The sequence below is a fragment of the Vicugna pacos genome, chromosome 23 (assembly GCF_048564905.1).
Source record: "Vicugna pacos chromosome 23, VicPac4, whole genome shotgun sequence".
Classification (NCBI taxonomy): Eukaryota; Metazoa; Chordata; class Mammalia; order Artiodactyla; family Camelidae; genus Vicugna; species Vicugna pacos.
In genome coordinates, this window is record NC_133009.1 from 17408633 (window position 1) to 17421549 (window position 12917).

General features: G+C 37.9%; 1 protein-coding gene across 1 annotated transcript in view; it reads left to right on the top strand.

The window, feature by feature from the left end:
• KMO (kynurenine 3-monooxygenase) overlaps positions 1–12917 on the top strand; it is a 40794-nt gene that overhangs the window by 22482 nt on the left and 5395 nt on the right. The window contains exons 5-11 of the mRNA XM_015234783.3: positions 1036–1084; positions 4790–4877; positions 6122–6287; positions 9144–9215; positions 10093–10214; positions 11789–11936; positions 12823–12880. Coding sequence (XP_015090269.1) covers positions 1036–1084; positions 4790–4877; positions 6122–6287; positions 9144–9215; positions 10093–10214; positions 11789–11936; positions 12823–12880 — 703 coding nt within the window. The remainder of the gene's footprint in view (positions 1–1035; positions 1085–4789; positions 4878–6121; positions 6288–9143; positions 9216–10092; positions 10215–11788; positions 11937–12822; positions 12881–12917) is intronic.

Genomic DNA, 12917 nt, shown 5'->3' on the forward strand with positions numbered 1-12917 from the left:
GTCTTCTCTATCCAGTCATCTGTCGATGGACATTTAGGTTGTTTCCATGTTCTGGCTAATGTAGATAGGGCTGCTATGAAAATTGGGGTGCATGTATCCTTTCAAAATAGTTTTCTCCAGATACATGCCCAGGAGTGGTATTGCTGGACATATGGTAAATCTATTTTCAGTTTTTTAAGGAATCTCCATACTGTTTTCCATAGTGGCTACACCAAACTGCATTCCCACCAACAGCGTAAGAGGGGTCCCTTTTCTCCACACCCTCTCCAGCATTTATTGTTTGTGGATTTTTAAAGATTAGCCATTCTGACTGGTGTGAGGTGATATCTTATTGTAGTTTTGATTTGCATTTCTCTGATAATTAGCAATATTGAGCATTTTTTCATGTGCCTATTAACCATCTGTATATCTTCATTGGAGAATTGCTTAAGTCTTCTACCCATTTTTGGATTAGGTTGTCTGCTTTTTGTTATTAAGTTGTATGAGCTGTTTGTATATTCTGGAAATTAAGCCCTTGTCAGTTGCATTATTTATAAATATTTTCTCCCATTCTGTAGGTTGTCTTTTTGTTTTGCTTATGGTTTGTTTTGCTGTGAAAAAGCTTACAAGTTTAATTAGGTCCCATTTGTTTATTTTTGCTTTTATTTCTATTGCCTGGGTGGACTGCCCTAGGAGAACTTTGCTAAGATTTATGTCAGATTTATTTTTGCCTATGTTTTCTTCTAGGGGGTTTATAGTGTCTTGTCTTATATTTTAAGTCTTTAAGCCATTTTGAGTATAATTTTGTGTATGGTGTGAGGGAGTGTTTGAACTTCATTTACATGTGTGAAAAAGCCTAAGTTTAAACTTGAATATTGTATTACATGTATTTGATTAAAGTATTTACAGAAAAAAGGTTACTTATCTAAATGGTTATAAAACTAAGCTTTCAACCTTCTGCTAAATAATAAAATTTCCTATTGCTGAGTGAATAACATAGAAGTACATTTGTTCACCCTCCAGAAACGAACAGTATCTACTATATTTTTCTTGCAGTATATTCTTTCCATAAGCAGAGAAAATCTAAACAAGGATCTACTGACTGGTAAGTCCAATGTTTTATTCACCAGTTGTCATTTTCAGTTAAGCACATGAGACTAAACTTGTCACATGATATACTGAAATTTCTTTACTATTGCTCTTTATGGGTTACTAAAACAAGACTATGTACAATGCAAAGTCTTTCTTTAAAAGTAGTGGTGATACATCATCTACTGTCTCTTTTTCACCTTATCAATGATCTAAATAAAAATCAAGCGGAGGGTATAGCTCAGTGGTACAGCACATGCCTAGCCTGCATGAGTCCTGGGTTCAATCCCCAATACTGCCATTAAAAATAAATTTATAAACCTAACTACCTCCTCCACCTTGCAAAGAAAAAAAAAACTTAAATAAAAAGCATTTGTTCAGTGTGTATTGAATTCCTGTTGTCTCCTATGCACTAGATTGAATGAGTGCTCACTCTCTGATGAAGAACTCATGGTCCAGTGGAACAACAGATGTACAGATACAGTAATTTGCAAAGTGACACAGTTAGACGTGCATTTCAGAAAGATGAAAGCAATAGTGCGAAGGCTGATAGAGGGCTGCAGTTTTTAGAGTATTATGATAATCCCTTTGTGCAAAAACAAGGCCCTGGACAAATCTGTAGCAAAGTGGTTTGTAGGGGGAGGTGTATATTCAAGATATTTTTAGGCAACAAAATAGATGCAGGGTATCGAAGGCTGAGAAAGAGGAAGGTGTAAAATATAACCCTGAAAACTCTTATGTGTGTAACTAAAAAGACATGCCTATTAATTGAAAAGCTTCTGGATTGCAAATTACATTTGTAGCTTGGATAATCAATCCAATCACATCCTATGTAGTCCTTGGTCATAGTTTTTTTTCTCTTCTTCAGCATTTGTACTAAACAGATTTATCCCATGCAAAGCATGCCACTAGTATTTCTATTATCTTTTAAATCAATTAATCCCTCTTAATACAGTCTAGCAGCCTCTGAGTTTTGGAGAGCAGAAGTTCCAGTGGTATATCTGTGTTTGCCCTCAATCCCCTACCCAGAAAGTGTTTGCAGTATGTCTGTTGAATTGAACTGAATTGAATTGAATTGGGAGGAGGAGTGATAGGGAAGTTCACTCTAGTTAATTCACCAGGTACTTAAGAAATAAGGCCTAGTACTCTTAATTCCATTTCTTTACTTGTATTTGTAAGACTGACTTTTGGATGAGTAGCTAGGTGGGGGTGGCCTAGGTTGCTCGGTATATTTGTGTTGAGCTTAAGAAACTACAAAACAGCTTTTTTACAAAGTTGCATAGTCGACCTAAGACAATTTCTTAAGCGCATCCTCTGAACTTAAGATAAAAATAGTAACGTTCATCGATGCACCAGACACTATGTTAAGTGCTTCATATGTGTTGATTTGTGTAACTCTCCAAACAGCTCTGTCGGGTGGGAATTATTTTCACCTCAACTTTATGGATGGTAAAGGAAGCTTAGAGAGCTCCACAGTGAATGACATAGCAGCATACTGATGTTAGTAAGTGGTAGAATTAGTGGTATTCTACTGTTAATAAGTAGTAGAATCTGGATTTGAACTTGAGTCTGTTCATTTCAAAGTCCATGCTTTTACCTGTTATAGCCACTGCCTCCAGTGTTACCTGTGAAACACCTACTGATAATAAGGAGCTAGGACACGGTGGAGATCCAGTCTCGGACGCCCCCTGTTTTTCATTGGGAATACACTGCACAGCATGCGATTTCATAAATGACAGAAATATGTTAATCAAATGAATGCTGACTCTCTGGATCTCTAAGCTTTGTTGGGCATATAAAGTTCTTTTACACAGCTTCTGTTCCTTTAATGGCATCAAACTTGTGAGCCACCCATTACACAGATAATTGCCTCTTCCTTCTGACAGAACAGCCTCCCCTTTAAAAGGACTGTACTAAATCATTTACCGGCATCAGCTTTTCACGTGGGGTTGTCTCATGGTTCGCTAGTCTGTGGAATGTTAATAATTGTTAAGCAAAACAAAAAGAAAAAGGTTATGTGGTAAGTAAGTCTGATAAACTCTGCATCAAATTTGTTTTAAAAGTCTTTTCTTACAATACTTCTCAGGGCCTTTATTCCACTAGCCTGCAGGGTGGATTTTCTAGAGCAATGCTGTCCAAGATGTGACTTCGGATGCCAGTCACATGTATAACTTAAAATTTTATATTAACCACAGTAGAGAACCTAAAGAGAAATAGGTGAAATTAATGTTAATAGTATATTTACCCTAATATAGCCAAAATATTATCATTTTCAATGTGTAGTCAATGTAAGAAGTATACTCATGAGACATTTTATTCTTTTTTTGGATAAGAAGTTGTCGAAACCCAGTGGGGTGCATCACATCTCAATTCAGACCAGCCACATTTCAAGTGCTCAAAAGTCACATGTGGTTGAGGACCAGGACACACAGCCAGGCAAGTCAGAGTGTGAGCGTTTCTCTAATGGCTTTGACCACAGATCAGTTATTTTAGGGAGGTATCACAGGACTAGTTCTCCATGGAAAACTCTTGAGCTGTATTATTATACATTTAATTTAAAATTTAAATTAAATTAAATTAAATTACAAAAGAAGTCAATTCTACAAACCCATTTTGTGTTTGTAAAAGACACCCTTAATTGTTCGGGTAAACTCTAATTTCTCCAAAGTTATTTGCCAAAAGGTTTCTTAAACATAGATGAGTCTTTGGCTTAGGGTCTCTCAGATTTCAATATTCTAAAGCTTCCAATCCCATGTCCAAGAATCTTAAAGTCTTCAAACCACAAGTCAAACTCAAGCAAAACAGAAGAAAAAAAGACAAACCCAAGGTAAAAAGGAGAGATAAGTACAGAGAGGAATGTTGAATTGGAAGTCAGACCTCTGGCTTAGTTTTCCTAAATTTTTTCCTTTGTGTGGTCCCAGGCATCTTACCTTTCTCTCCAGGATCTTGGTTACTCCATTTATAAGATGAAGAGTTTTGAAATAAATCGTCTCTGAGGTTTATTCCAGCTCTAACACCTGCATTAAGATTTGTAGCTTTTAGAACAGTAACTAGCCCCTAATTACAGAGCTCTTGTTCACGAGAATTAATGGAACAAAAGTCGTATCTTACTATGTGATAAGAAGATAATAATTCAAAAAATGAAATTCACTACAGATCATTAGCAGGCAAAAAAAAACGCACTAAAATAATTTTATTCTATTATTTGAGAAGTTTCAAATCTTATTACTCATTTTTTTGCCCTAACTGTTCCAGTGTTTGATTACAAAAAGAATTAGTATAAATAATCTGTATTTATGACAAACTGAAACAGAAGTCTAGAGGACTTCCTAAAAAGAGATACACATTCAGAAATAGTATGAAGAAGGAAGTTTGACTGAATATTTTCAATTGTAAATTAGGCCTTAAATTGGGGGCAACTTTTTATAATATGTGATGACTGCTTCTTTCCCAGGGTGCCAACAATTACAGTCTTAGAAGAATTTGCATAATAGAATTAGTTAGATTTTTTTTTTTTTTTTGAGATGAGGATAGTTGGTTTTTATTCATCTCTTTTACAATCCTGGAACATTTGCCAAACAGTTGTCAAATTACATTTTAACTAATTTATTTTTACATCACTAAGAGTATTTCTGTTCTCAGAAAATGATTGCTATTTCTGTTTGATTAAGTGAAATAAGAATTGGAATTTCACGTCTGTTTGTTTTCTTTGTTTCCTCAGCTGTTGAGAAATACCCCAATGCAAAGGTGCACTTTGGCCACAGGCTGTTGAAATGCAATCCTGAGGAAGGAATGATCACAGTGCTTGGGTAATGAGCAGTCAGCCTTTTGACTTCAGGGGTGAAGGGTTGGAGTGCAGAATTGTACCTGTAAACTTTGTTCTTTGGCTCTTTTGAAAGAGTTACATAAGTACTAACAGGAAAATTCAAATACTTTCTAGAATCAAGTAATTTTCTATTGAAATAGGACTTAGATGCCTTCTGAGCACTACTGCCAGGGATTCCTCCTGAGGCTCCTGCTCACTCACCTTCCTGCAGTATTTCGCACTGGCAGCCACACTCTGCTTCACTCTACTCTCTTGAAAAAGATGACCCTCCTCTGCCCTGCTTCTTTTCTCCTTTTTCTGAATATTATTTGTCTGCCTCCCCTTGGCTGACTCCATTTCCTCTAAGGTTCCAAGCCCCATGTCCCACTCTTGGGATATGTCATGGATTCACAGTTCGTTCAACAACCACTTGTAAATTCACATTTCTATGATTAACCTCTCCAGGCCAGGCCTGTATCTTCATTCTCAATCCTTATTTCAATCCTAATCTATATTAACTTCCCATTAAACACCTTCATAAGTACTTCTTGCAGTAAATCACAAACACTTTTAAAACTCTGATCTCCAAGCATGTCCCACTCCTGACTTCCCTAGTGCCATTACTCCAGTAATTAAAATCCTTCCTGATGTACCCTTTCCCCTATTTTCTCCCAGTAGACCTGTCAGCACTCCCCAATCTTTCATGCTTCCTGTTCACCTCAGAGCCTATGTCTGCCTTCCTCCTGGGCACCACAGTCCATGAGCTGTCATCCCTACATCTGTAGGCTACTACAGCACCTGGTCCCCATTTCCTCTCCCTTCTGCATTCTGCCTCCACTGCAGGGTGTTCACTGCCAAGTACGTTGTCTTAACTCACCACTCTTCATACATCATCACCCCAGTGGAAAAAAATGGTTTCCTCCCCTTTGCCAGAATAATGTATTGAAACCTTTGTCTTAACATTCAAAATGCTCTTCTCCTTCCTCTCCAGTTGTATTCTTTTCTGAAGCTCATCTACTGATCCCCTCTGTTTAAGGAAAATGTGATGTTCCTAGAAGACCCTGGTCACATCCCTGCCGATGTTTATGCTTTCCCTCTGTTTGAAACACTTGTTCTTCTCTTCAAGGTTCTTCATGCAGGGAACTCAACTCTTAGTCATGCTTCCACGGTCTTCTACTTCTGCCCAAGTAGAGGTACCTCATCATTTTCACCACTAGACTTTTTTTTTTTGGATGGTTTATTTTTCAGATCTGACAAAGTTCCCAAAGATGTCAGCTGTGACCTCATTGTAGGATGTGATGGAGCCTATTCAACTGTCAGAACTCAACTCATGAAGAAACCCCGCTTTGATTACAGCCAGCAGTACATTCCTCATGGGTACATGGAGCTGACTATTCCACCCAAGGATGGGGATGTAAGTCCTTTCCCCTAGCCCTCCCCCCACCGCATTAGTGTAGAGCACGTCCTAGGGCAGCTGTTCTCAGCAGCGTGTCCTGATCAGCTTTAGGGTCCGCCACAAGTACTTTATAGTTAATAATAAGTTGAGTGTACAAGTGTCCCTTTAATCATATCACTCTGACTCCCTTCCCTTTTGATCGGCTTTCTTGAACAGGGAAGAAAGGAGAGGAATTACAACTACCCTGTTGGAAACACACGAGGGACTGGTCTCACACAATAGTATCATTTTGGTATTATCTCTTGAGAGAAAAAAAATGGGTTGGGAATCAACTATGTATACTGACAATCCAGAGTTACTAGGCTCATGATTAAATAAAAATAGTTCTTAAACTATGTGGCCGGAGACAAATATGCAGTATGTACATTGTGTATTGTCATACGCAAATAAATGTGGTAACTTGTCAAGGAAATTTTAAATGCCAAAAGAAGCAATAAGGATCTTGGCTTGAAAGTAATAAAAAGTAAAGAGCATTAGTTAAATATTTGCTTTGCATATAAAGCATCCATTTTTAAACATCCCAATTTAATCTATCCTGTTTGAAATTCAGACTCTATAAAATAGCTAGTCACTTTGGGATAGTGGTATCCTATCAGCCGGTCAAATCCATATTTTAACATTTCATTATCTTTCTTCCTCCTGGTCAAAAGTGTATTTACTAATTCTTCAATGATATTTTATGGTTTTCAAGTGTGTCACAGTCTCATGGCCCAGGATCTGATCATTCTGGATTATAGGGTAACAGGATTCTGTTGAAAAACTGTCCCAGACTTGAGTGGCCTCATGCCTCCTAAAGTGGATTTAAGACAGCCATTTATTTCCTAGGTGTTCCTATTTAATAGCAATGTTTAGTGGTTTATCGAAAGTCTCCATTCTCTTAAGAAATGCTGTTTTGACATCGCAATGTGACTCAGATATGGGAATATTTTGACATGGCCCCAAAACAATTCTGTGAAACTTTCTCTCCCTTTCTTCCCTCTTCCTCTCTGACTCCTTTCTTCCTTCTCTCCTTCCTCCCTTTCTCTCTTTTTCTTTCTTTTTTAACGTAACAGACACTTTGACTCCATCTCTGACAGCTGGAGTAGAGGTGAGAGGTGGGGTGAGTGACAGTATGAGGGGCGTGCTTTGGGGAATTAATGTGGGAGCCTCATCTTAAAGCTGCTTTTGCACAGCAAGCAAATTGTCTTTGCTGAGACTTACAGTTTGGAGGGACTTGTAGTAAGATCCATGGGGATTATGACGAGCCTGAACTTGGGACTGCTGTTGCACGAGGGTATATATTGAGAGAATGACTGTTATTAAAGAAGCTGAAAATTTAAAGAGTTGTTTTCCAGGGTCATGAAATATATATGAATATCAAAGTGTTCTTGGTCTCATATTTGCTATTTCAAAACAATGGACAGACCATTGTCCATGCCAATGGTGAGGACAGGAGGTATATATTATCTTGCAGACTATTTTTAGTCAGCAGTTTCAACCTTTACTGTTGCTGCAAATGATAGATTGGTTTCAGCTGTCATTTCTTCGCTTTCTTATCTTTTGGAGTTCTAAAAGATTCTAACAGTGGTCAAAAGATAGCAAGAGGGAAAGGCAAGGACGTTCACTTCATCCAGGCTGGTCTCCTTTTTACCCGCTGAGGCAGGGTGCTCCTTTGTGCCTCCTCCCCCCTGCTCAGCGAGTTTACCCCTGCCTGGAAGCCACTGGCCTTCACATCCCCTCTAATCTACGAATCCCTTACTTTAACCGCTCCAGCCCCACAAATGTCTTACCTGCCCAGCTTCTACTTTGGCAGCCAATCTTTTTGTCTCTCTACCACTTGAGTTGTTGTTTCAAAAGAATTTATTTGGCTTTTCTTGTATCTTGCCTACCAACTGCTTTGTGAGATCTTTGGGCTCAAAGAGTTATGCCCTTGTTCATTTCTTTGTGTTCTGGGCTTTCTTTGGGGCTCTGGGGATAAAAAAGCCAGGAAGAAACGGTTTCTTCTCGTAAGACACAAATAACCATAACAAAGTGTGAAAATGCTAGCTAGGAGACTATTCTGTGCTTTCTGTTGTCTTTTTAATCTGTAAGACATATACGTGGTATGTGAACTCTAAACATTTGTAAAAAGTAACAGGAATTTGAAATAGTTGGGAAATTTATTGCATAGTCTTATGTATGTTAATACCCCTGGGAACCTGGATGGTTTGGGTTAATTGGGTGTTTGGGTTAATTCATGTTTCTAAGCAATTAATACCTATTCAGGATACTACTGCCTTGTAGTGGGGTCACTAAAGAGAACACATTTCTCTCTACTATTTATGTTGCAGTAAACAAGTGATAAGAGGCTTGTTTGTAAGATTTTGTTTTGCTCATGAAATTTAAACTTAGGATCTTTCCGTTCATACAAATAAGTACCCAAATAAAGTAAAAAGTAAAGTGTAAAAAATTTACATATATATACACACACCCACACATACATAGTTTATGTGTGTATATTTAAATATGTATGTATATTTATATACATATTTGTGCATATGTGTATGTGTGTGTGTCCATGGAAATAAAGAGGGGAGAGAGAGAAAGAGCATCTTATAGCATGTTCTCAAAGCTTGAATTATCCATGGCATCAAAAACTCGCCCAAGGTTGAGTTTATAAAGACCGAACACGGTCTCTTCTAAGACACCTTCTGCTCTATGTAGCAATGGATGTGCATATCACCATGCATATGGTACTGATTTAAATTACTGTGGAAACAAGTATAACATAAACAGAGTCAGTCTTACAGATATGCTGCATTAATGCACTAATTACATATGCTTTTTTTCCTGCAGTTTGCCATGGAACCTAATTATCTGCATATCTGGCCTAGAGATACCTTTATGATGATTGCACTTCCTAACATGGTAGGTATAAAGTTTTTTTCATCAATTGACATTTTGTGTATATAATTAATGTTTTTTGTTACTTACTTTTGTACTCAGTATGCGTCTACCTAATCAACTTTTTCATTGTTTAGTCTCTTCGGTGATGATACCTTTGAAACTGTGGAATTGCTGAGGAAAAATCTGAAGGAATTCCAATTATTTACTTTGGAAAGGAGGTTTAACAGATATGAATGACAAATGGGGGTTTATGTGTGGTGGTACCTGACTGTCACCTCCCTCAAGATAGTGCAGGAAGAAATGGCCCCCAAATTAAGCCAGAGAGACTTAGGTTATATATTGGGAAGTATTTTCATCCTTTAAGGTCTGTAGGACACTGGACTATACATTATCAAGAAAGAGCATTTCTGTTCTTCCATTAGACCCTAGAGATTTTTTCTATTAAAATATATAATATATATACATATATAGTTATTATATCTATATTATTTATAATACTGACAGATTGAGCTATTTATATTTCTCTGGTGGTTCTTTTATTTTCTTTTTTTTCTTTCTCTTGTTAACAGTCCTAGGGTCCAATGCTTTGATGTCTTAATGTCTTAAAAGGAACAATAAAGGGGGGGAAAAGAGGAGAAATGAGATCCAACCAACCTATTAATAATCTAAGGAGTGTAATGTTTATTCGGTGAAAATTTCTGGAATTTACAGTACAGGAATTCTCCCAATAACCAGGAAGCTGGGGAGCACCCTGGTTGGCAGAACTTTTCCTTGGGGGTGAGGGGAGAAAGCGAGGAGACCTTTCCTGTCTGCTTGGACATTTCTCCTAGGGTCTGCCTTAGTGCCGGCATTGCCTGGACCCCTCGTCTCTCTCACACTGTTCCTTCTCTTCTCACAGAACAAATCTTTCACGTGTACTTTGTTCATGCCCTTTGAAGAGTTTGAAAAACTGCTAACTAGTAGTGATGTGCTGGATTTCTTCCAGAAGTACTTTCCGGATTCTATCCCTCTAATTGGAAAGTAAGTTCCAAGATGTGCAGTTGTGCCTTTTGCCCCATTGGTGTGAGTTATTCAAAATTCAAATAAAGGTTAATGCACCTTATTTCAGTTTTTGTTAAACATGACCCATCGTGCAGTGGTGACCTGGACAGGAAGCCTAGATTACAGAAAAAGTCCAAGAGGATCTTGTGCTGTGCGCAGAAATTCTGGAAAGCCCCAGGCCAGGACAGTTCCCCTGAGAAAGAAAAGTAACAAGTGTCCCTGGGCCTTTTATGTACCTGATGCTGGCACTCAGGCCCTCAGGGTTTGGCATGCCACATAGCCTGGCTGTGCCGCCTTCCGCTGGTGGGGACACAAATCTGTGTCACGGCGGATATAGCTGGCAACCCCAAGACTCAGGTTCACGACTTGCTAACTATGTAAGCTTTCCTGTCTTGGGCCCCTCACAGTAAAACGGCAATAATAATAAGTTCCTGCCCCAAAGGATTATTGTGAGGAGTAAAGAAGATCATGCCTATGAATCATACAGCACAGGAGCACATAAAGTTACCCCAGATTGACAGCTAATTGTATTACCTGTTGGGCTTATGAGTCTCAGCTCCTCTGACCCATGTCCACATCACCCCTGAGGGCCCTATCATTTGGTCTCACTCAGTGCCTCTCTCCCACTGTCCCTCCCTCCTGGAATGCGGCTCATTTTCTACCTCCAGTGATGTCTTCGTGGAGGCAGTACAATGCTACAGAAAGAGCAAGATTTTAGTACTGCTTCTGTCCCTGACTTCCTTGAGTCTCAGATTTTCTCAGTGTTAAAATGGACATCAGGATACCCACCTTTAGGAGCAGTTTTGAAAATTAAGTGAGCTAAGTATGTAAAAGTGTTGGCCCACTGCCAGACCATAGCAGATCTTTTTAGAAGTGTCAGTTCTCATCCTTTCCTGCAGAACAATTCAGTTGTCTGTCTTGGTTTCCCCTTCTCTGACTTTGAAGCGAAATCTCTGGACACCAAAATTTAGCCCTTAGGTACTTTCAGAACTTGTTCTGTGGCTATTTCCTGCCTCACCGACTGGATTTAAGATCCTCTACTGTATGTACTACTTCTCTACCTATAGCTTCCACGGAACCTCTGTAGATGTTTGACAAACACGAGCTTGATTACAATTGTCCATTTCCGAATGCATATAGATTCACATTAATTTAATTTTGGTTTGTTGCACATTAATCAAATGTACGACACATCTTGATTTTTTCCAAGGAAACCTACACCATACCAAGGTAGTTGTCAATTGTGTGATCCATGTGCTTGATAATGAAATTTTCATGACATGTACCACAGACGTATTCCAAGTTATTCAGATTCAACCAAACTTGATCTTTGGGGATATGATTAATACTGTTGCAAATCAAGAAGGTGGTTAGAACAATGGAATTTTGAGACTAGAAGAAACCTCGGTTCTCCCTCTCCTGTTTCCTTCCTGGCATTCCTGTGTAGTTCTCACTGAAATATTATGGTAACAAAGTCAGTATATTAGAAAGAGTTATGCAAGATTTAATACCTAACTTAACACTTTAACACTTTGATTATTGTTCCTCTGAAGACAAGCCCTGGCACAAGATTTCTTTCTGCTGCCCGCCCAGCCCATGATAACCGTCAAGTGCTCTTCTTTTCACTTTAAATCACACTGCGTGTTGATGGGAGATGCAGCTCACGCCATAGTGCCCTTTTATGGGCAAGGAATGAATGCAGTAAGTTCTTCTTCTGTAAGTTCCTGAAATTTTTCTGCGTCAGTCTCAACCAAAAAAATCTTAAATAAAAAACATGTCTAAAACTATCCCCACATAATCTCTGAGAAAACAATCAATTCAACAACCATACCAGCTGTTGAACAAGATTGATCACTAACTACAGTCAATTCTTGGATTACTTGATCAATTTAATGTATAAAAAGAGCATAAAGCACAAAATAATTCTTTGTTCAGTTAGAAAATGTATTGCTAACTTGAAATTTAGAGACTTGGTTATCAGCAATTTGAGACTTAATTTTTAATGTAATTTTTTCTAGAGATTACAATGTTAGTCTCAAATAAGAAAAATATCCCAAATTATTCTTTTATTTCCTCCACTTTTTTATTCCAAAGGATAGAGTTAAATAAAATGAAGAAACAGACAAGATGTTGTACCTTACTAATTTTGCAGATTTCTTGATATTGGAAATTTGCTTTAACCTTGGCTTATAGGAAGTAAATTAATATGAGAGTTTTATCCTGTCATTAAATTGCTCTAAATGTGAACCCTAAAGCCCTAAATAGTCTAAATATTATCCTAATGTTCATAGTAGAACAATATAATTATTTTTGCTTCTTGAAGAAGCAACAGAATTGTCGAAATTACAAGTAATTTAAAATTTTCATTAAATTCTAAATTACATATATAGGAAACAACTGAGCAAAGACAAAACCATCAAACATGCAATCAATGGTCTTTTATAATCAGAATTCAGTGCCAAGTATGACTATTCAGCTCTCCTGTGCTGACTGAGGGGAAACATCCTGTGAATTATATCCACCGATGAAAGTTCCTAAGAAGCTTTTATTATTTCCAGTTTATTTTTTCCCATTTTTCTTGTTTTAGGGCTTTGAAGACTGCTTGGTGTTTGATGAATTAATGGATAAATTCAATAATGACCTTAGTAAGTAAAATTTCTCGATTGGACATGGACTAGCCCT